Source organism: Rattus norvegicus, chromosome 16 (genome assembly GCF_021556685.1).
Source record: "Rattus norvegicus strain SHRSP/BbbUtx chromosome 16, alternate assembly SHRSP_T2T, whole genome shotgun sequence".
NCBI classification, from domain to species: Eukaryota; Metazoa; Chordata; class Mammalia; order Rodentia; family Muridae; genus Rattus; species Rattus norvegicus.
The window spans coordinates 55063683-55088997 of NC_141549.1; the positions used below are offsets into that span (position 1 = coordinate 55063683).

The window sequence follows — 25315 nt, forward strand, 5'->3', positions numbered from 1 at the left end:
TATTGAAATGAACCTGAAAACTGAGCCTCCAGTGGCCATGTTAACGAACTCAAGCCCGTGGGCATGGGTTTGTTCCTGAATCTACAATCGCTGTCCTGGAAATGAGCCCTGGAAATGGGACAATCTGGTGGCTGGCCTGAGGTATCATCCTGGAGCCTGGGTCTGCAGGGTCAGCCTGATAACTGGGATTTCCTGGAATGGACTTGTTTACATCTGTCTTTATTCATAGGGAACACATCGCCATTCTGTGCTGCCCAGGCTTAGTAGCAGGGTTTTATGGTTAAAGTGAAGGATCGAACACTCTTCAATGCCTATTCACTATGTCCACAGTTTCACCGGGGGCTGTAACCTATCATCTGGCTTTCTTAACACTTGGAAAGGCATGGGGAATTGTTCCCATGGATTCTTCTGCAAAGGGATGCGTGGTGGAGATTCCAATTTTGTCATGGTGTTTACATGACTTTCTGGAATCGGTAACATATTAAGTACTTGAACCTGGACTGGAAGGTCCATGGACTGTATTGACAGGTCAAACAGAAGACACTGATGCCAGAAGCCCAGTGTCAACACTGGAGCCAAGCAGAGACCAACCTCAGTGCCATATTCGGAGAGCTTGAAGACTAGCTTCATGTGAAGACTCCTTCTCCTCCAGCAGCACAAAGCAACCATCCTTCCAGGTAGCTACTCTCCACCATTCTCATTGTAGCCTATGTCTTAGGAATTTATTTTTTTAAAAAAGTATAACTATATCTGCATGAAAAAGTCTATTGGTGTAATGCACTAATTTCCTGAGGGTTTAGAAAATCTACAAGGAATTGTTTTTCTTTGTACAGCTATATTAATGTAAAATATTTTAAAGCCAAGGATAAGCTTTTGATTCTTTTCAAAGATGCTCTTTATGTGGGGGTTGTGGGTGATATTATTGTACTCATTCATAATAATTTTGCATAAATCTAGAAATTTAATAAGTGTTTAATTATTTGTATCAACTCTCTTTACAAAATTAATAGAAATAATTCTTCAAAATTAACAATAAATACACTAATACACACTAATTGTAGTCTAGAGGTCTCAATTTGTATCTTGGGGAGCATGATAAATATTTTAATTTTCTATATCCAAAATGTCCCCTCCTCCAAATCCTCTTTCTCCTGGTGATTATGTGTTGTGATTTGCAATTTAGACATTTACCAAAAAGGTGAAGTGTACATTAAATTAAATTGTCTATTAAATACATGGTAAACATGATCTCAACCTAGTAGTAGCTAAATTTATTTTTTTCTTTCAAAGGATGATTTTATTCAAACAAGTGGGTTATTTTGTTTCCTTGTTCGCTACAGTTTCCTGTGGTAAGTATTAGCCTGGGAGTTCAAATTAAGTTAGTGTGTGAAACTATACCACTCCTGGAGAAAGCCTTTAAAAGCTTTGGGGAAGAAGGCAGCTGCTGATAGTCCAAGGCAAGAACCTCTCCTTAGATACATTACTCCTGACACAGAACGGGGTGGGGGGGGAACTTAGAAGCTTCAATGCTTCTGCTAGCAGAAATTTCTGTATCAAGATTTCTCTCTAGCAGAGTCCTCCCACCCCAAAGATTTGCTTGTGTTTATTACCAGCCCTCTAAATAAAAACTCTACCTGAAAATCGGAAAGAATATCAGATATTGCATAATGATTGAGTCCAATCCAAGCTTCTGATTAGTATATGGTATTTTTAATATAAGGCATAGAGAGCCATTTCTGAACTGAAAACACCTGCTTTGGATTTAATGAGTGTAGTAACCCTTTGGTAGTGTGGATGGACAGCTTTAACACTAGATGTCAGTGTTCTTTCTCTGTGAATTCCATTACGGTTCAGAATGTGAGCATGGCCCTGGACACCCCCTTCTCAATAGTCATTATAGAGTGAGATTTCCCTGGGCATATCATAGTATTCCGATCAAAGCTGACTTTGTCTAGCCACACCTCAAGGGCTGATCTTGACTCTCAAGTATTTGGCAAAGATGAGCTTATCCTTGTCAATAGAAGCCATTTCTCTGGGTAAACTCATTGTTTTCCCTCTCTGCTCCCTCCATCTGGCCCATCAACTGTAACTGCTTTTCTGTGCCACAACTACTGCCATGATCAAACCAATTAAACACGAGCAGTGGTAGTCAGAGATGCTATGGGCCATGGCTATAAAATTTACGATCATGACAGGAACGTGAGACATGGAAATACATTTAATACTTGAGAACAAGTACTTTACATAGTCCTAAAGTACAAAATAATGATTGCTTGCTTTTCTTTAGTCTTTCTTATTTTTCTGCATGAATCTGTTGTATAAAAGTGTTATTCGTGAATAATAATTTTAATGAGAAATTATGACTATTAATGACAAATCATTTTTGACTTACCTTTGCTATTTATAGCTAATGTTAACACAAACAAGCACTTTTGTCATTCGTTCTTCTTCACGCTATTCTGTATGCATGTGACATTCTATGCACACATTCAATTATTTCTACTGATTCAAATTTTAGAAATAAAAATTTTTAGATACAAACATGTGAATACCTTTGAAGGTTTTATGGCATGCATTATGGTATTAGCTTCCAGAAAGGCATCCTCTGTTTGGTTTTCCCTACGAGCATGTGGGAGTGTTCAACCATCCCAGTTAGAGTGAGCCCTAACAGGCATCTGTTACTTTGTAGTCTGGCGTAGGATCACCGTTCTAAAATAGCATCCAGATTTCTTCCTGAGGAACCATCTCCAACGGATGGCCCACATGGTACTGGAGATGATTCTCCTGCTGCAGTCAGACCAGAACTGCAGACAGTGCTGGTGTGATGACCTGACCAGAGCTAGTCTTGTAACAGGCTTTTTCTCAGACTTAGAAAAAGGCTCAGATTTATTTTTATTTCCAACTCAACTTGAGCTGCTGGTCCTGCCTTACTAGTGTGCATCTTGAGATGAAGGCAGCATCACACAATAGAGTAAATCAACGCTGACACACTGTGCATGGATGCCATTCCTGAGCAGTGTCTAGTGCTCCATAAGCCATTGGCTGTGGACACATGGGTTTCTGAACTGTTAAACTCATTTATATTCAAACTGCTCTGATTGATTTTCTTTTATTTGTGAACAAAGCCAGCACACAAATATTGTTTCAAGTTTAATCTTTGTTAACCTGGCTGTTTAACCCAGTGTTCTGAGTCTGAGACTCTTACATTTTGTTTTTTTAACATAAAATGTATTTAATATTGACATATCATTTCTAAGAGATTATATTGTTAATTCAGAAAAAGAATGTGTTATCTACATTCTTAAAATATCATAAAGATTTAGACAATGATTTCTTTTTTAGAAAGTTATCTAAATTATCACTAATATGAAATATCAGGTGGAATATCGTGTATTTGTTTTTCTAGTTTAGAAAGAATTAATCTGTAGCTTGTATGTATTGACTTTGTGAATGATGATAGTTTTTAAATGTTTTTAATTGACACTAGGATTATACCACCCCTTTCCTCCCTCTAGTTTCTCCTAGGAACACTTCCTTGAGCTTCTCCCATGTTCCCCTCACTCTGAAGCTGATTGCCTCTCTTTTCATTTAGTATTAATGCTACATATGTACATATGTACACAGAGATGTATGAATGCAACTTGTTGAGTCCATTTTTGTTTGTGGGTATATGGTTTGTGTGTGCTTGTGCATATTGAACAACTAGTAAGTGGGCTCAGCTCTGGAAAAGGTTAATTCTCTTTCTCCAAAAGGTCATTAGCTGCCTATAGTTCTTTGTCTAAGGTGGGGCCCCATGAAATTCCCCCTTCCATGTTACTACATCCATTGATATTGCCATCGTTCTGGTCCCTTCTGGGAGGGACTGTTTCACAGCAAACTTCCTGATATTCTGGCTATCATTACCTTTCTGTGTTCTCTTTCATGATATCCCTCGAGCCATAGGTTTGGGATATGAGATGTAGATATATCGACTGGGGCTGGGAGCCCCACAGTATGTTGACCTCCGCATTGTGTCCAGTTGTGGATTTTTGTGATGGTGTCTGTCTTAGTTAGGGTTTTACTGCTGTGAACAGACACCATGACCAAGATAAGTCTTATAAAGGACAGCATTTAATTGGGGCTGGCTTACACATTCAGAGGTTCAGCCCATTATCATCAAGGCAGGAACATGGTAGTGTCCAAGGCAGGCGTTGTTCAGGCAGAGCTGAGAGTTCTGTCTTCATCTGAAAGCTACTAGCAGAATGCTGAGTTCCAGGCAGTTAGGATGAGGGTCTTAAAGCCCACACCCACAGTGGCACATCTACTCCAACAGGGCCACACCTTCGAATCATGCTAATCCCTGAGTTGAGCAAATACAAACCATCAGTGTCCATTTGCTACCAAGAGAGGCTTCTTTGATGAGAGAGAGTAGCTACCTTTATCTAGGAAGGGTGGCTCCTGCACTGTTAGCAGCTTTTATACACATATAGTTACTTTTATTAATTCGGTAAATTATCTTTTCATATCTGATGCTGAATTTTAAAAGTTTTAGCATTTATTTATTTTTACTCTATATCTGCACATGCGTATACATATATACACATGTGCTGTGGAGCACATGTGGAGATGAGAGGACAACATGTGGAGGCTCAGTTTTCTCTCTGCCACTCACCTAGAGTTTTGAGTTAAGATGCTTCATTTATCTATGGAATTTTTCCTTTTCTTTCTTTTTGATTATGTACATTTTTAATATGACTAAATAACTCAGTCATGGTCCATGGACCTGCAGTTTATTGAAAGACATCATTATAGATCAATTAGGTCATACAGACTCTGTGCAAACAAGGCTGTCATTGTTCTAATCATTACTGCTCACCATCGTTATCATTGCTGCCATCATCAACTGAGGAGGATAATCCATTCTCCAGTTAGAATGTTTCGACTCATTCATTCTCATTGACTGAGTCACGTGTTAGTTTACCAACACTCAACTGCAGGATAGAAACTTCTAGGCTGCCACTCGATGATGGTTTGTGATTTTGTATGTGTCTGTGCAATGGGATAGTGAGGGAGTCTCTGCTCAATAATTATGAGATGCTAACACATTAAAAAAAAAAGCAAGTCTCTTTATAGCTACTGTCAGCACTGGGCCTGCTACTCAGTGTGTTGTGCAAATGGGACAGCCTGGGTTGTACACTTGGGAACATATATTCCTAGGAGCAATTACCCAGGAAAATCTCCTCTTTCCAAATATAAATCTGACTTAAGAAGGTAGGCATGGCAACACCCCTCTGATAAGAAGAAAAACAGTATTGCAAGGTTGCCTCATCCAAATTGGACTCAGTGGCAGGATCTCCATATAAGTAGAACATAGAAACTCTTAACTTTCCGGTTCTTATTGAAAAACGTATTGTCTAGATAGCTATTCCTTAACAAACAATGGCAACATGGACAACACTGCCACTGGAGTATTGCATAATTAATGAAAACTTGACTGCTGAAAATGGACAGGCTGCCTGTTGGAAAGCTAAGTAAAATGATTTGAACTGAATCTTTTCAGGGAAATCCGAATTCTTCAATGGATTTAAAGACAGTTCTCTAATGATATATGGGGTGCAGGATACCCACATAATGGAGTTGTGAGTCAGCACAAGCAGTGTATCTTATTTTCAAGTTAGCTTACTTTCATTTTTGTAATAATTTGAAAATTATTTAGCCTTTCCCCATTATATTGAAAATAGAGTCTTTTCTCATGCAATATATTCTGATTATGACTTCCCCTCTTCTTCCCCTTCCAGTTCCACCCCCACCTCCCATCTTCTCCTGGTCTAATCCCTTTCTGCCTCTCATTAGATAAGAACAAAACTTCTAAGAGATAGCAATCAGACACAACAAAATAAAATATAATAAAACAGAAACCATCACATGAAAGTTGTACAAGGCAACCCAACAGAAGGAAAAGAGCCTAAGAGAAGGCACAAGAATCGGAGACCCATTCAGGAGTCCCATAAAAATACTCAGCTGAAAGCTATAAAATATATGTAGAGGACCCTGTGCAGACCTGTCTAGGCCCTGGTTCTTCAGTCTCTGCTCATATGAGCCTGACTTAGTGGAATCACAGGACTTTGTTTTCTTGGTGTCCTCCATCCCCTCTAGGTCTTAGAGTCTTTCTCCCTCCTCTTTCACAGGAATCCCTCAGCTCTGAGGGGAGGGATTTGATGGAGACACACCATCAGAGCTATGTGTCCTAAGGACTCTGACTCTTCCTTCTCTTCCCCTCCCCCCATCTCTCTCTCTCTCTCTCTCTCTCTCTCTCTCTCTCTCTGTGTGTGTGTGTGTGTGTGTGTGTGTGTGTGTGTAATGTCTGAATGTGGGTCTCTACAAATACAATTTTATTAAGAAATGAGCTAGTAGGAAATCAGTACTCAATATTTATTATTTTATTTAAGTAAGGCTGGGTAAACAGCATCATGGGACAGCACCTGCTGTGCTGGAAAAAAGGACAGAAAAGGATTGTGAGTCAGGAAGGATGAGTTTATGTCCGAGGATATTTATTCACTGTGTGGTACTAATGACATCTGAACTCTGAGACTCAGTTATTGACTTCCTTCATGGAAAAAAAAAAGGAAAAAACAAAAAAAAAGAAATGCAAATAATAGTCCTGACCTCAAGTCGCCCTTAAAGCGCTGAGGAATCTAGGGAGATTGTTGTCCTAAAAGCGTTTTGAAAAAATGCTGTATTTCCATTTTTAAGGTGAGATGTTTCCCCAGCCTGTTAGACAGCAGGCAGAAAAAATATATTTTAACAGATACTTTATGTAAAATTATATAGGCAATAAAAATTTTATTGCATAAATTTATTCAATTTTATGCATAAATGTCCATAGGATGACTTTATTTATTTTTTTTTTTTACGCCCCGCGGGGGCCCATAGGATGACTTTAAATAGCGTGCTGTATTGTTTAAACAGTTGTCATATGTTTCATTCTACCTGTGTGGTTGTATATATCTTTGGGTAGTCATTGGGATAAATAAAAAGGAAAAACAACATAGATGTATTTCTACTAAAATGGTTACACTTTCTCCGGAATCAACTTTTATATCACAGGGTGTCTGTCACAACTGTATGCAAATACCTTCTTCAGAGGTGGGGATCTGGCTGCCATCTACACCCCGGATGCCCAGCACTGTCAGAAGATGTGCACGTTTCACCCCAGGTGCCTGCTCTTCAGCTTCCTTGCCGTGAGTCCAACCAAGGAGACAGATAAAAGGTAAGATGTCCGTGAGTCCAACCAAGGAGACAGATAAAAGGTAAGATGTCCGTGAGTCCAATCAAGGAGACAGATAAAAGGTAAGATGTGCTGTTTTATCACTGCCGGGTGAGACGTTTCTCAAATAGCTTCCTGTCGTATGCAAAATTGGTGTCATAGTTCTCAGAGTGTTCACAGACTGATTGCATCAGAAGCTCCTAGGCTGGGTTTTCTCCAATGCAAACTACTAGAGTGCTGAACCCAGAGACGGAGATTCTAAACGACCACGGCATTTGTTCACACAGCATAGGAGGGAGTGATGCTTCAGCCAAGGCCTGAAGACAGAGCGTGTAACAAGAACGGGTCCTTCCTCACGCTGTAATACTTAGCTTTCTTCTTCACTTTCAACACGCTATACTGTCCCCACGTGTACACTTGTTATGTGTATAAATATGTTATTAGTCAGGTTCTGCATCTGAGGGAGAACATGAGTTTTTTCCTTTCTGAGATTATGTGGCTTCACTTAATATCACACATTCTAAGTCCATCCATTTTCATACAGTTTTTGTGATTTGATTTTTCTTCAGCACTAAATAGCATTCCTTTATATATTTTCTGTTTTATTCATGATTTATTATGCATTAATTATAATTTACTACAAATGCTACAAATGAAACAATCACACACCCAAATTAACCAGATCCAGAGACTGTACAATTCAGGGACCTTCTATCCAGTTACAGTAGTCATTTGAAAAGGAAGCATGGAACTTCGCAAGGATTCTATACTTTATCAAATATATATATATATATATATATTTTAATCATATATATATATTGCTTGCTGATAGAAGGTGAAAATTTCACCTGCATAAAGAAATATATTTGTTTTACTTGTTACCGTATTTATGGGGAGCAAAGTTGAAGATGTACAAACCAGGAATTTTGTTGATAATAGATTTGAAATCCAGCAGGCAAGCCTCAATGGTATATGTAGTGAGCCTCTCTCTCTCTCTCTCTCTCTCTCTCTCTCTCTCTCTCTCTCTCTCTGTGTATGTGCATGCATGTGCATGTATGCATGTGCGTGTATCATTAAGTGGTAATTTTGGCAAGGACAAATATTAGAAATATAGTTCGGAATTTTACCTTAATTTTCTTTCATTTGATCAATAGTCAAATGTAAATTTTTGCCTTCCATTTTCATACACATTACTTTTATCTTCGGTCTATCTGAATTTAAGAATTAGAAATTTGAAACTCATTCTCTGATCTCTACATGCTTACCTGTACAAAACAAAATAAAACAACAAAAACAAAACCAAAACCCAGACTGTATGTGTGATTCACTTTTTTTAAAACTTGAACTAGGTCCTAGGATTCTTATAAAGAGTAAAGTTAACACCGAGCTGATATTGAAGATTGAAAAAACCTCCCCTTATATGGAAACTACCAGATCAATAAACCAGATGAATATCACATACAGACCCAACTTAGCTGATTCAAATTTTTTAAAGTAAATTACAATATTTATAAAAATAATCACCATTTTAGAAAACGTAGAAGTTTCAGACAGGAGAATCATTGGTTTTAAAATCAGCTTGTGTAAGTTAACAAGATCTTTTCTCAAAATAGACTAAATAAAAGCTGGCAGTGGAATGGGAAGAACGAGGCTGTTGAGTGATTAGCACTTGATGAACATATCTGAAGCCCAGGCTTTCCTCCTCAGTCCCACATAAACCAAAACCAAAACCGATTATCTTCTGGAAAGAGGAGCTATGAAATAATCCTCAACTCTGGGATGTGGGTGGCCTTCTGCACTCGAAGCATGAACACTAAGAAAACCAACGATTGTAGATAGTATGAACTTGTCTTAAGAATGTCCTTTCCAGCACATGTCGAGAAATGTAATTAGTTTCCTGACCTTATTTTATTTATTAACATATCCAAAATGCTGTATAATTTCTTAATGTGTATTTGTCGTTTTATTCCCCTTTTAAAATGTGATTTTTTTTTAAACCAGGTTTGGGTGCTTCATGAAAGAGAGCATTACAGGGACTTTGCCAAGAATACACCGGACAGGGGCCATTTCTGGTCATTCTTTAAAACAGTGTGGCCATCAATTAAGTGGTAAGATGTGGATTTTTTTTCCAACTAAATTTATGTTACTAGCACTCAAACTCAGAGTAGTTTTTGCTGAAAGTCTATACTATGATGGACTTTTAGAAGAGAACACCGAGAAAGATAACAGACGGAGCAGCATCATGGACCTAAGGAGGGGTCTTTCTTCCTGATAATGTTCATGTCTTTATCAGTTGTAATGCACGGCCTTAAAGGGCTTCCATTATCTATAGTACTCACACACAATGTAAGATTTGTGGGAAATGAATGTGTAGTCCAGATAATAGGTCTTCTGTTCCATAGCAGACATTTCAGATAAGATTCAGGACACATCTCACCCCAAAGTGAACCCTGGAGAGTAAGTCATTGTCACCACCAGAACTGATTGTGCCCTTTCCACATCAAACAACAGTTGGTATTCTCTGGGGACAATTTAGGTGGTTACAACTGGGAGAGATGGTACTCTATGGTAATGGCCAAGGTTGGTGCAGTCAGACACAACAACAACAAAAAAAGTTCTGAAAAGTTCTGGCCCCCACTAGGGTCATTGAGAAGGGTTTAAGATAGTGGCTCTCAACTGTCCTTACGCTGCAGCTCTTTCTCTTGTTGTGGTGGCTCCCAACCATAAACTATTTACATCACCATTTCATAACTATAATTTTGCTACTCTTATGAATCATAATTATAAATATTTGTGTTTTCCAGTGGTCTTAGGCAACTCCTGTGAAAGGGTCTTTCAATCCCCCCAAAAGGGGTCATGACCCACAGGTTCAGAAATGCTGGCTTAAGAGATCTTGTTTGTCACTCAGTCCAGACTGCAGGACTGAGTTCTGTCAATCTTGCTAAGCATACTATTTCTTGCAAGGGGTGTAAATGCAAGGATGTTAGAGAGCTTTCTCTCAGGCCACCATTGTAACTGATGTCCTAGGAAACAACATCCTAATTTCCACACCATCTTAAAGGCTTAATACAAAGAGGGCGTTTTAATAAAACGATGGGGGCTGTTAGAAAGTGAAAGTGCTAACAAAGAATGAGTTGGGTTGTATCGTTTAGCTTTGTTTTTAACGTCATTCATTCCGTAGGCTCAAATTTCAAATGTTCTCATTTTGCCCCAATAACAACAACCCTCTCACCACATATACAGTCAGAGTCTGAAACTTAAGCTTTAGGGAGTTAATGAAGGGTGACAATGGCTTAGTTATAAATACTGCTTCACTGGTGTAATATCTTCTCTATCTTATAAGATCAAACCCATATACCAATATAACTTGCTGCATATTATTTGATGAAATGTTGTGTCTAATTATTGTGACCAACAACAAAATATAAAAAAATAGAAACATTATGCCTTTTCCAAAGCTGCTTAGTTGTCACATGCCCCCTCCCCCCTAGCTTAACCTTCTTCACTGAGTTTGGCTCTAAAGTTTATTTGCAACTTTCTCCCAAATACCTTTGAGAAAGATCTTCAAGTTAAAAAATGTTTGCAGGAACCAATTTTAGTAAAAACTATTGAGAGGCAGGCTTAATATTTACAGATAATCATTAAAAATATGTTTTATTTGTAACTACTTCATCCCAATCCTCAGTTCATTTCCTTTCTTATCTGAAGCAAATTTAAAAGAACCCCATTTTTATGATTTACAATTTTCTGCCCTGTAAACTGCTGGGAGCTTAGCACCCCTACACCCTAACATAATGCTTTTTCAATTAGTTTATATATACAGTCTGTCTCCTGTGTTTAAATTAATTTCACAATTCTTAGAAACTTATAGTTATGTACAATAGAATATTGTTTGTGCTAACACACACACACACACACACACACACACACACTGCTTGCTTAACTAAGAATCTAATTATGTTGTCTTAAAAACAAAACCTAAGAGCTTAATTTGGCTTGATTTCTGTTAAAAGAATCAACTATTTTTAACATGTAAGATAAACTTCAATGAAGGGATATTTTAAATAAACTGAAGAAACGTTTTAAAACTGGCGTGCTAGTGCATGGCTATAATCCCAGCACTAGGGAAGCAGGGGCAAAGAACATTTTAAGTTCAAAGCCAGCCTGATCTGAAGTGGGAGATTACCACATCCAGCATGGCTTGGGTCCTGGAAAACTGAGAGGAACATCAAGAGAATAAGAAAGGACAGACACAGAGACCCCTGTCCAGAGAAGCTAGAACAGTGTGAGCTTTGAGCACTGAACCTCCAATCCCCAGAGTGCTTATTAGACACAGCACAGTGGAGGGGTTAACTAGTCACAGAGGGGTGTCTCCCTCTTGGTCTCTCCTCTTGGTCTGTAATCATCTTGGAGTAGAAGGTGACGTCACGGTACACACTGGTCAATAGTTCCTAAACACTGTTGCTGAGACCCAGGGAAGGCTTTGCCGAAGTCCCATGGGGCTGAGCCATTGGTCCTTCACATGGCTACGGACTTCAAACTACAGATTTCACCTGCTCCTTTCACAGTTACTCAGGGCTTCCCATGGTTACCACAGGAGTTCCAAGCCAGCCAGTTTTGAAAGGACAAGAAAGGGTTCGGTGGCTGCGGTGGTGGTGGTAGTGGTGATGGTGGTTAATAGAATTTAAGAAAGTTTTAAAGCAAGAAGGAAAATGATTTCATTGTGCATATAAATAAATTGAGATAATCTGTTAAAGATTCGACACAGATATCAGTGTTGTGACTAACAGTCACAAATCACAATCAGACCTGAATAGATGAAGGAAGAGAAATAGATGCAGATCGTGATTTTGTTGATTTGTCTGTTTTTTTGTTTCGTTGTTGTTGGGTTTTGGTTTGGGGTTTTTGTTTGTTTGTTTTTGACTCAGAAGTCAAAGGCTCGATATTTGTCAATTACTTTGCGTCTCTGTCACACACTATCAGGACGGTTGCTTTCTTGGTTTATCAATACCTCTGATAGCCTTCTTCTGAAACTGTATTGTTCTGAATTGTTGCATATCCCTTGCAGTTTAAGAAGCAGAATAACCTGTGTTTAATGCAAAGGTCAGGTTAAGCACACCTGCGGTGAGCTAATGTCTAGCAGCACTTGATAATTTAGACACGTGATAAACATTTTAATTCCTGTACTTACCAGGGTGGTCACAAAAATGGGATACTAGCCTTCAAAATGACTCCGAGGGCTGAGCAGTTTATCTGTGTCCAATATACATATATTATAATACATATATATACATATATGTATGTATATATATATGGTCGAATGTCTCTCTGTGTTTCATTTCAGCTTGCCACCAAGACATATACGAAGGACTGGATATGAGAGGGTCCAACTTTAATATATCTAAGACCGACAGTATTGAAGAATGCCAGAAACTGTGCACAAATAATATTCACTGCCAATTTTTCACATATGCTACAAAAGCATTTCACAGACCAGAGTACAGGTGAGTGAGTCATGGTTCCCTGAGAGGACATTCCAGGATGCATCAGCATCCGCAGTGAAAAAGACAAGTCTGCTTCCCTCCAGTCAAAGACAAGGGGTGGGCAGTCCTGAGCCCCTTCCTTCCTTAAATTTCTTAGTTACATACTTAATTTCAGTGGAATTTCCTCCCAGAGATAGTGAACTTCGTTTAGTGACTGGTAAGCTATGTATGGGCATAATGTCAGACAATGATGTCCGCCACTCCATTTGCAGCCGCCTGTCCCCTTTGCAGAAGGGAAAAGTGTCTATTGATCACTAATGGCCCAACTGTGCCCCTTTGTGGTAACAAATATTATCTGCACACCTTTGCACACCTCAAGGAAGGAAGCATAACATCTTTTGTTGACACTCAGGAAGAGTTGCCTGCTGAAGCGCAGTTCAAGTGGAACGCCCACCAGTATAAAGCCAGTGGACAACCTGGTGTCTGGATTCTCACTGAAGTCCTGTGCTCTCTCAGAGATCGGTAATTAGATGACGATTATTCCTCTGTGTCTGTGATGTCCTAAGGAAGGGTTCCCAGAAACATCCACATGCTGTTCCCCGGGACCCAGGAATATGATGCCTTTTTATAGATGTGATTACGTGGAAATAGTTTGCAATCAGAGTTATTTGGGATTACCAGAATATGTGCCTATCCACTCTCAGGGGTTCTTAGATGATAAAGCGGGTAACAGAGAGGTCAGTGTCAGAGGTAGATAGACTTGAAAGGTGGAACAAGAGTCCGAAAGCCAAAGGGGTACCAGTGGTCTGTAGACATTGAAAAGGACATAGAACAGAGGAACAGAAGCAAGCCAACCTTTGACTGGCACCCAGGAAGACTTGCTTTGGCCTTCCAGCCTCTAGGAAAGGTGATAAATTTCTGTTGCTGTAACCTCTAGTTTTACTATAATATGCCTACAACAACATCATTAGAAGAGGAAGCTCCACCATAAAGAAAACCACAAGATCATTCTGTGGTATCCGTATCCAGAGAAATATGCACATTGTCGTGAATCAACCAAGCCCTGTAACTTCACACACAGAGGTAGCGCTAAATGAATTACCCGGACAGTTGCCTTCAAATTTAGGACACCAAGGTGTCAGTGGTGAGATTTACTGAGACCAGTCCACTTATAGTAAATAGTACCAATACTGAATGCTGGCCCTACACCAGGCCCTGTGTTAGGTTTCCGAATTCTGTGGTATGACCTCTGTCTGAAAGACTGAGAAGTCAGAAGCAACATAGCTCTTTCCCTATTTGTGTTTTCTTTTCTCTATGTGTCCCCACCAGGCTGTGCCATTCAGATGGCTTAAATATATTAACTATTTAATTTTAATATTCCCCTTTTCTAGTTTTTGGAAACTTGTCTATAGGAGATAGGGCTCTTTATTCAACAGTGTTCCCTTTTGTATACTGCGCTTATCTTAGACTGCACCCTGCAGCTATAGCCAGATGCCAGAGGACTGGGAAACAGGCAATTTAAAACTCAGGATGCTGACTGCTGCAAATACCAATTGTCATAATCACCTTAGTTTCTATGTTGAAAAGCAAGCAAACTCCACATCGTGTCACTGAGAAATGTTCACCACTGAGTTCACAGGTTGCCCCATGGATATTTTCCAGCACTTTGCCTTTGCAGACCTGAATGTAAGCCATGTCGTCACCCCCGATGCCTTCGTGTGTCGCACCGTTTGCACCTTCCATCCCAACTGCCTCTTCTTCACATTCTACACGAATGAGTGGGAGACGGAATCACAGAGGTGAGTGTCAGCAGCATATGCTCCCTTCTTAGCCTTTTCCGGTCCTAGCAGAGGCTTGCAAGGGTCTTGCTGGTTTCCCTAACAGCGCTGGAGCCTGTGGTTTAACAGGATGCTTTTCAGACGGGTGCAGGTTACTTCGCAGATTAGCAGATTCATCCTCACACTTTCCTTCTTCCATAAAACAAACGCGCTATTCACTCAGACCACAGTGGCAGGGGCAAAGGGAGCAGGCAGCGTTCTCACTGGCATTAAGGTTGAGGATTGGCTTGGGTAACAGCTGCTCATGCAATCCATCCTTTAATCTTGTGAGAAATCCGAGCCCTGCTTACCCTGATCTAGGGTCTAGTCTGACCTCTTCATCTTTACACAACACTTCCTTTATGTATACCCTGGGGCCGGCAAAAGGATGCGTGTGGACGTAATACCGCAGGCAGCATAAATCCAAACCAACAGTCCTTTGATGCCTTCTCTTTTTCTTTTTCTAATTAGAAGGTGGACTTTAATCCTCTGTCCTCTTCTCTGGCTGTCTGTACTTACTAGGTTTTTTTTTTTTTTTTTTTTTTTTTTGCCGGAGGGAGAGGTGGCTCCATTTACATTTAAGCCCTGTGATATTTTGGAGTCTTGTTGTCTGACTGACTGAAGAGAATTTCTCAGAATACAATTTACAGAGTTGCTTTAAAAAGAAAGGAAGAAAGAAAGAAGGTAAGTAGGTAGGTAGGAAGGAAGGAAGGAAAGAAGGAAGGAAGGAAGGAAAGAAGGAAGGAAGGGTGGGTCTTAGTCAGGGTTTCTATTCCTGCACAAAACATCATGACCAGGAAGCAAGTTGAGGAGGAAAGGAATTATTCAGCTTACACATCCACATCGCTGTTCATCACCAAAGGAAGTCAGGACTGGAACTCACACAGGGCAGGAGGCAGGAGCTGATGCAGAGGCCATGGAGGGATGTTACTTACTGGCTTGCTTCCCCTGGCTTGTTCAGCTTGCTCTCTTATAGAACCCAAGACCACCAGCCCAGGGACGGCACCACCCACAATGGGCTGGGTCCTTCCCCCTTGATCACTGGTTGAGAAAATGCCTTACAGCTGGGTCTCATGGAGGCATTTCCTCAAGGGAGTCTCCTTTCTCTGTGATAACTCCAGCTTGTGTCAAGCTGACACACAAAACCAATCTGTACAGGAAGGAAGGAAGGAAAGAAAGAATATGTCTAGTGCTTCTAATGCTGTCTTCTTTCTCTTTCTTGTTTATTTTTAATAGGAATGTTTGTTTTCTTAAGACATCTAAAAGTGGAAGACCAAGTCCCCCTATTATTCAAGAAAATGCTGTATCTGGATACAGTCTCTTCACCTGCAGAAAAGCTCGCCCTGGTAATGTCACTCAACCTCGATGGCGTGTGACTTGTGTCCTGGTTTGGTTCTTGGTTGCTGTAATAAATACCATGACCAAAAGCAAGTTGGGGAGGAGAGAGGTGTTTTGTTCACATGTCCCTGTTATAGCCGATTCCTGAGGGAAGTCAGGCTAGGAACTCAAGCAGAGGCAAAGACAGGAACTGAGCATAGACCTCAGAGAAATGCTGCCTTTTTGACTTGCTCCTGTGATTGATCATATATGTGTATGTGTATGTATGTGTATGTGTGTGTTTGTGTGTGTATGTGTATATGATGTGTAGATGACGTATGTATATGTGTATGAGTTTGTGTGTGTGTTTGTGTATATGATGTGTAGATGACGTATGTATATGTGTATATGTGTACGTGTTTGTGTGTGTATGTGTATATGATGTGTAGATGTATGTATATGTGTATGTGTTTGTATGTGTGTTTGTGTGTGTATGTGTATATGTATAGGTTGTAGATGTATAAGTATACGATGTATATGATGTATGCATCATGTGCATATGATGTGTGTGTGTGTGTGTGTGTGTGTGTATCAGTAGCCCATGACCACCTGCCCAGAGTGGATACTGCCCCCCAGTTGGCTGACCCTCTTCTTTCCATCATTAATCCAAAGAACATCCCATAGACATTCCTTTAAGTTAGCCTGAGGGAGGCAATTCTTCAAGGGATGTTCCATCTTTTCAGGTGACTCTTTTATGTCAAGTTGACAAACACTAGGTGTACCACATCTTGGGAGCCTCTAAGAGTTAATGAAATGGGTCTCAAGTCCCTAGAAACGTTGCCAATATGCCTTATGTCCTGACTTGTCATATCTCCTTTGGTGTTTGTATGTGGTGCAGAACCCTGCCATTTCAAGATTTACTCTGGAGTTGCCTTCGAAGGGGAAGAACTGAACGCGACCTTCGTGCAGGGAGCAGATGCGTGCCAAGAGACTTGTACAAAGACCATCCGCTGTCAGTTTTTTACTTACTCATTGCTTCCCCAAGACTGCAAGGCAGAGGGGTAAGGGAACCTTTCTTTAACGATAATCAGCAAGGTAATTTTTTTCTAGTTTTCTCTCTCTGTGGGTTTAATTTTGTACTGTTCATTTTTTTCCAGGTGTAAATGTTCCTTAAGGTTATCCACGGATGGCTCTCCAACTAGGATCACCTATGAGGCACAGGGGAGCTCTGGTTATTCTCTGAGACTGTGTAAAGTTGTGGAGAGCTCTGGTGAGTGAAGCTCACTTGTTATGGAACTGCATGGCTGGCTTGACTGCTGTGATGAATGTCTTGGTCTTATATAATGGGATTGTTTATATGGTTTCTGTTATGGTTTGTATGTGCTTGGCCCAGGGTGTGGCCCTGTTGGAGTAACTTGTTGGAGTGGGTGTGTCACTGTGGGTATGGGCTATAAGACCCTCATGCTAGCTGCCTGGAAGTCAGTATTCTGCTAGCAGCCTTCAGATGAAGGCACCATGCATGCCTGGATGCCGCCATGTTCCCATCTTGGCGATAATGGACTGAACCTTTAAACCTCTAAACCAGCTCCAATTAAATGTTGTCTTTATAAGAGTTGCCTTGGTCATGGTGTCTGTTCGCACAGTAAAAACCCTAACTAAGACAGTTTCCTTGGATAAAGGGAGGGAATGCTGATCTGTGTCTAATTCTGCCACACATCTCAACACTTTTCAGACTGTACGACAAAAATAAATGCACGTATTGTGGGAGGAACAAACTCTTCTTTAGGAGAGTGGCCATGGCAGGTCAGCCTGCAAGTAAAGTTGGTTTCTCAGAATCATATGTGTGGAGGGTCCATCATTGGACGCCAATGGATACTGACGGCTGCCCATTGCTTTGATGGGTAAGTTTTCGATCCATCTTATTTTACCAATGTGTGTGTGTGTGTGTGTGTGTGTGTGTGTGTGTGTGTGTGTGTGTGTGTGAGCATGCACGTGTATGGACCCTTACCTGCACATGTGTATATAAAGAGGTTAGCCTCAGGTATCTTCGTGTACTGCTTGCTTTTCTTATTTGTTGAGACAGGGTTGTTCACTGAGTCTAGTGCTAACCCTTTTGACTAGACTGGCTGCACAGCCAGTCCCAGAGATCTGTCTGCCTCTGTCTCCCGGCACATTCTTAGCCCTAGTTCAGTGTTGGGGCTCTGAACTTGAATGTTCATGTTTGAGAAGCAAGCCCTTTGCCCACTTAGCCATCTCCTTGGCCCTGAGGCATTTGTTTTGATGATAATAAAAGTTTCCAAGCCTTTGTCTAGAAAATATTATGATTTTAAATTTAGCTTATATATCTTTTACATGGTCAATTTAAAATTCAAAAGATATGTAGGTACATTTTAAGCAACAAAATAACCTTAATTCCTACTGGGGCTTATTTTAATCGTTACAGCTGCTTGATGGCTCTGATGTAATGAAAGCAATTGCTTTTAGGTCTGGTAAACTGAACTTAATTCTCCTAAAGCTTCTTCAAAAGGCACAGAAGCATTCCCGTATTTTTACTTGTAATAAATATAAAGCAATTGTTAAGTTTGTTTTGAGTATTTTCAACCACAGCTTTTATACTGTGCTCTGTAATCCTATATGGACACAGTTCAGCTGAATATGAGCCCCTCAAAGATTTTAGAAACAGTAAAGGGATCCTGAAGGAACACTGACCAAAATTCAATCAAAATAAAATGTTATGACAAACCTGAGGCATTCTGAGAATCCTCTCCTGTGCATATTTCAGGACTCCACTGGGTTTGTAAACATACAACATGCTTACTGTGCACTGTGCATGCCACCATGCTGTGTAGTACCAACAGATGGTACCCTAAAGACAATCAGACTGAAGATTATGTAATGTTGTGAACCATGGTGTCTGTAGTACGTGTGCCTTAGGTTTTCTGCTCTTACAAAACATAAGAGTTTAATTTCAAAGAACAAAAGCATTAAAATGTGTCTTGTCACAGTCGCCTTTGGGTTGTACAGTGTTAAACTTTGATTTTCAACATTGTTTCATAAAAACTCATTGAATGAACTTGGGTTTGGGTATTAGAGTTTCCAAAGCTTTCTAAATGGTCCTTAATCTAAGACTATCATTTGGTCCTCCATATGTATGTGAAGTGGTGTTCTTAGCATTATCAGTTATAAAAGTAAAATATTAAGAAACTCTTAAAAGCATTGAGGATGTTCTTTGTCTTATAGTATCAAATATTCAGACATATTTTAATTATGTATGTCGACATAAATAAACACGTTATTCTATTAAGATGTGCATTTGCTGATAAGTGGTAAAATTATCTGTGCACCAAAAATTGTCTTGTAGTAAGTTTCTTTATAATATATCATCAGTAAATGTTTAATATGTGTGCCTGCTTCATGTAATCACACACAAAAACAAAAAATTATCTTTTCAGGCAAAAGGGAGTCTCACATGGACAAAGTTTTATTATAAACTAAATCTTCGAAGTCCAATACTGCTGCTGTAAACAACAATAGGTGGCCTTGCCAGAAAAAGTAACTAGGTCATATGGAATGTTTTCGTTCTTCTCCCTCCTCCCCTTCAAAGAAATGTGCTAAGAAAAAGGAGCAAGGAAGGATGCCAACGTTACTTTGTTCTCCTGCTTCTCTCCTAGGATTCCCTATCCAGACGTGTGGCGTATATATGGCGGGATTCTTAATCTGTCAGAGATTACAAACAAAACGCCTTTCTCAAGTATAAAGGAGCTTATTATTCATCAGAAATACAAAATGTCAGAAGGCAGTTACGATATTGCCTTAATAAAGCTTCAGACACCGTTGAATTATACTGGTATGCAGCGTATTTAAGGGGAAACTGTACAATTCACTTGTATTGGCGTTAGCTTCCAGTTCAATTTGAGCGAGAAGACAGATCTGCAGCAATTGTCTTTGTGTCCTGGTTGGTGGGGCTGAGGGAGAGATGAGGCTGCCTGGGAAGTAAAAACCCCACGACCTACCATGCATTTGCTGCTACTTAAGGGGGCAAAAGAGCTTCATTACTTTCTCAGAGTGCAACGGAGTGTATGGTATTGAAACAGTTGGTATAGGGAAGATTTTGACATCTGGGGACATTGGGTATCTTTTGACAAGATTGGCAGGATGACTCTTGCTTGGGCTTAGGAATATACAACTATATGAACATGAATGGGACTAGAGGTTAGTGCCTAAGAAGACACTGGGCTGACAGTGGAGGAACATGAAGAATGGAACTGCCATTGGTGGCACATCACTCCACAGAAACAGAATGCCTGCCAATACCATTAGCTGCAAGTGTCTGCTAACAGTCATGTGTCCTTAGACAGCTCGCCTTTCTTCCTTCCACCTCTAATATCCACTGTATGTGTGCTGACTACTTCATTGCTTTCTTGCAATAATTAAGCAAGATATTCAAGTAAAATACCAGGACAGCATGGCTATGTTTGCTCTGCTTCTGAATTCTGTTACAGTGTAGGTTTACCAAAGCATAAGGATGTTTACCAATACATTTTGGTTGAAGAGTCCCTCTTCCCCATGGAAATTTCATTCTGAAATGCCATTCAAACTGTGAGAATTTCCTTGAATCATGGGCTTTAGAAATGGCTGGAGGGCCATTCTTTATACTCTTTAGTTTCAGCAATGGTTTCATTATATCTCATACATGGGCATGGTATGTTTTGATTGCATGCACCCCCTTCACCCTCTCTTGCCCTTCCCACTCCTGTTGTTCGCCCTACTCCTCCCGTGTAGTCCCACATGGCTCATTCTTGCTCTGTTGCTTTGTAGAAAAAGAATAAGGCAAAAGATAGATATTAATTTTTCAGATCCCTATCTATGGTTTTAATTAGCCTAAATCTATTCATGAAATTTTCTTTCAGAATTCCAAAAACCAATATGCCTGCCTTCCAAAGCTGACACAAATACAATTTATACCAACTGCTGGGTGACTGGATGGGGCTACACAAAGGAACGAGGTAAGCCTGGCATGTGGAATGTTCCTCTCTTATGTGCTAAGGTACATGGAGTAGAGCCACTCAACAACCCGTAGTCATGATCCTTCTGTAGATCCATTCAACAGCCCTTACTCATGGCCTTTCTGTTCATTCCAAAATGATCCCAAGAATATGACTTTTTTGCATTAAAAACTGATGAGCTAATCCATTAAACATATTACTCATAATAGAGATCATTTTCATGACTCTGCATCAAGAACTGTAACCCTATGGTGCTCTTAAGTCCACTGAAGCTCATCTGATCCCCAGTTCTCACAGCATCCCTGTTTACTATGCTCTCCCTTGCTATGAATAGCCAAAGTGCCAGCATCTCTTTAAGGACAGTGCCATATATATATATATATTATAGTATAGTAGTGCCAAATATATATATTTGTAGTATAATAAATCTAACTTTCCCTCTAATTATGCTGTTAACTTCTTGTGTAAAATACATAGATTCATAAAGACAAGTAGATTGCAGCACAATTGCCATTATTTTTAGCAGAATTTCACACAGGGATAAACATACATCTGTATTAATGTAATCCTTAGCAAGTTGTTTGAATATCTACCATAATGTTTAAATAACTATGCACAAGAACAATATCTTCCTTTCTGTTGTAACTACAATTCAAAGAATCCGTGACTCTTACACAGCAGTGCTGGTGACAATATCACACTTCCGTATTTGTTATCTGCATTTGAAACAGAGGGTGGGGTTCAGCCTTACTTGGAAGGGAGAGACTGTAGAGGCCAGTTTTTCTCCTTCCCTTCCTCGGAGTTTATGGATAGATCAGTTGTATGCGTGGCTCTCAAATCAAGGGATCTGTGTGTTAAGACTTGAGACATTTCTCTAGAAATAAGCATGTTTTCCTTTTAGACTGAGTGCCAGATAGCATGTTTGAGTGATTTTTTTAAAAAAAGAGATGATTGGCTGTGTCTTCTTTATATTTTCTGAACCAGTTAGTACTGTATTCAATTAATCCTCATTTTCACTATGTTGACTTGGCTACAAATACGTGGACACACACATATACATGTGTGCACATGCACACACATACACACACATACATATACACACATACATACATACAACCAAGAAATATAGAAATGGGTGTAGAACAAAATACTTCTCTGCTGTTAAATGTTTGGGATTTATTTTCATAAATTGTATATTTGTGTTATAATTTGAATTTATAAAACAATGAAAGGCAAGAGCATCCACGTATTAAAGGTACAAATGTTTAAAACAACATATTTTTCTGAGGAGAGCCTTGGTTGATACAGGAGGATGGCTGAGATCATAGAAACCAAGTCTGTGGTAGCTTGGGTGATAGGGGAGCTTCAGTCAACACAGATCATTGCTTCTTCATCTCCATCTCCCTCCCCTGCTCTCCCTCCACTTCTTGCTTCCTTTCTCCCTCCCTCTTTCTCCCCTACTTATTGTATTTCCTCTCTTTAATGCTACTTCCTGATTGCTTCATAGGTGAGACCCAAAATATTCTACAAAAGGCAACTATTCCCTTGGTACCAAATGAAGAATGCCAGAAAAAATATAGAGATTATGTTATAACCAAGCAGATGATCTGTGCTGGCTACAAAGAAGGTGGAATAGATGCTTGTAAGGTAACTCTGGGAAAAATACGTAATAGTTCACTGGAGACTGCTCATCCAAAAGCAAATTTCCCAAGTTACATTTCATTAGTTTCAGTTTTGAAGTTGCAGAGTTAAGTGACATGGAGACTTTTTTTTTTTTAAAGATTTATTTTTATTTATGTGAGTGTACACTGTCACTGTTTTCACCAGAAGAGGGCATCGGATTCCATTACAGATGGTTGTGAGCCACCATGTGGTTGCTGGGAATTGAACTCAGAACCTCTGGAAGAGCAGTCAGTGCTCTTAGCTGCTGAGCCATCTCTCTAGCCCCAGACCTGGAGACTTTTTAAACAGCCTTTAACAAACTAAACACACACAATGCACATCATGTGTTCCTTATAATAGTTACGTTAGAATTTGTATTGACTGTGACGGGTGTGTCACAGTCAGTACAGGGACATGCCATATTTAAGGACAATTTTACATACATGGTCATGCTAAAATACAAGGAAACAGATTTATTTGAACTTTGGGTAAAGATGCTAAAATTGTTGGGTTTATCTGAGAACGGGAGAGGGAATAAATTGGCCTTGTAACCATCCACTTACTTTCTTCATGGCTAATGGGGTGCAGAGAAATTGAGAAGTTGCATGTGTGATATGTAAAATATGATAGCAAAATGTTAAAGACATCTATCTTTGAACAAGGGGCTCCTAATTTGAATCATCACTGTTATAGCTCTCTATCATTTTTTTTCTACTCACTGTGATCCAGGGAGATTCCGGTGGCCCCTTAGTTTGCAAACATAGTGGAAGGTGGCAGTTGGTGGGTATCACCAGCTGGGGCGAAGGCTGTGCCCGCAAGGAGCAACCAGGAGTCTACACCAAAGTTGCTGAGTACATTGACTGGATATTGGAGAAGATACAGAGCAGCAAGGAAAGAGCTCTGGAGACATCTCCAGCATGAGGAGGCTGGGTACTGATGGGGAAGAGCCCAGCTGGCACCAGCTTTACCACCTGCCCTCAAGTCCTACTAGAGCTCCAGAGTTCTCTTCTGCAAAATGTCGATAGTGGTGTCTACCTCGCATCCTTACCATAGGATTAAAAGTCCAAATGTAGACACAGTTGCTAAAGACAGCGCCATGCTCAAGCGTGCTTCCTGCCTTGAGCAACAGGAACGCCAATGAGAACTATCCAAAGATTACCAAGCCTGTTTGGAAATAAAATGGTCAAAGGATTTTTATTAGGTAGTGAAATTAGGTAGTTGTCCTTGGAACCATTCTCATGTAACTGTTGACTCTGGACCTCAGCAGATCACAGTTACCTTCTGTCCACTTCTGACATTTGTGTACTGGAACCTGATGCTGTTCTTCCACTTGGAGCAAAGAACTGAGAAACCTGGTTCTATCCATTGGGAAAAAGAGATCTTTGTAACATTTCCTTTACAATAAAAAGATGTTCTACTTGGACTTGATGGGACAGAGCACCTTTTCATATAAACCACCTTTCTGGCCATTGCTGCTGAGTCCTGCATGGTCATGAGTAAGGAGCTCGTGACAGGGTTTCCCACCCCTGGAGCAAAACCAGCTAGATGTTAGGCTTGTTTGTATAAATTTCAAGTTCCTCCTTTGGGAAGTATTCTCTCTGCCTAGATTATTGGGGGAATATCCTCTCTGTCAGGGCAGCCCTTAAGATTGTGGGAAACATGAGAATATATAATTTCTCTACAATGCAAAATATAAGGATACAGTCTGAATTATATAAGGAGATCCATGGACCTAAGAGAACAGAGGCAGCTACACTATGAGCCAGCTTGTCAGAAAGATACTACTGAAGGAGTTAAAGAGATAAAGAGATTTGGGGAATAGCTATCACAGGGCAAGATCCCACCCAGCTAAGTTTATTATTTGTGTTTACAAAGACAGCCAGATTCCTGAGTTCAAGGTCATCCTGGGACAGAGCTGGTTTAGGCCCAGGGTAATGGGGGTCCCACTCAGCTAGCTTATTGTCTATGCTTTTAAATGCAGGCAGATTTCTGAATTCATTTGCCATGTTAAAAAAAATGTACCTGATGTCTTTTCCTAAGATATACGGGTCTAGAGTCATGGAATGCTGATTCATGGGTTAATCAAAAGGGAACCTAGAGTAAACGCCTGTACTGATAGATACATAAAAGTCTGGGCTTTGGTCTACAAATGTTGAGCTATGTGGATGAGCTGTGTAGAGCTAAAGATTGAACAGTGGTCTCTAATTATTTTTTTAGATTATTTTTTTCTAGCAGCTACCCAGAGAGAACGGCTTAGAGAGTAAATATTGCTATTTTAGATTTTTTTTTCTAGAAAATCCAAGAATTTTTATAGCAGCTTTTCTGACACTGGTCAGAAAACCCATGAGCTATCCAGAAAGCTTTTAGATTTTTTTTTTTCAAGAGAGAACTGTCTCAAGTAGAGACAGCTCTCTCAATCAGAGAGAGCTGCCTGGAGCAGAAAGCTATCTCGATCAGACTACAGAGCCAAGAGCTATTTACAAAGAGCTGTCTAGGGAGCCATTTTAAGCAGGCTATAAGGCTGTCAGCTTGCACCCCATCATTTGACTTTGAGTTGTTTCTTTCACCACTCTCAAACACCCCTTCTCTCAGGAACTCCTCTCCAAGCCAAGACTGGTTCTTGGCACATTGCCACATGGTCTTGGCTACGTATGCATGTAAGACCTGTAGGGCTATATTTTTCTTCTTGTGTGCAGCTCCAACAATAGGCTTATCACACAGTACTCATACAGGGCACGGAATCTGATGAGAATCTCCCCCAGGGAACCCTTTGGAGTTCGGTTG

The 25315-nt window shown here is 40.0% G+C and overlaps 2 protein-coding genes across 2 annotated transcripts; both read left to right on the forward strand.

Annotated features, from left to right (window-relative positions):
* Erich1 (glutamate-rich 1) overlaps nt 1-25315 on the forward strand; it is a gene marked incomplete at its 5' end in the record, with an annotated part of 52793804 nt that overhangs the window by 24193123 nt on the left and 28575366 nt on the right.
* On the forward strand, nt 560-23959 carry Klkb1 (kallikrein B1). 2 transcript variants are annotated; one of them, XM_087587477.1, is made up of 15 exons: nt 560-677; nt 1291-1349; nt 7087-7249; nt 9248-9354; nt 12591-12750; nt 13142-13251; nt 14408-14528; nt 15783-15892; nt 16762-16924; nt 17021-17133; nt 17596-17764; nt 19535-19710; nt 20774-20869; nt 22377-22516; nt 23261-23959. In XM_087587477.1, the coding sequence occupies exons 2-15, from the start codon at nt 1292-1294 to the stop codon at nt 23450-23452; spliced, it is 1878 nt and encodes a 625-aa protein (XP_087443603.1). In that variant the 5' UTR covers nt 560-677; nt 1291; the 3' UTR covers nt 23453-23959. The 2 variants fall into 2 exon arrangements, with proteins under 2 accessions (XP_087443603.1, NP_036857.2); NM_012725.2 differs by having other exon boundaries at nt 615-677; nt 14369-14528.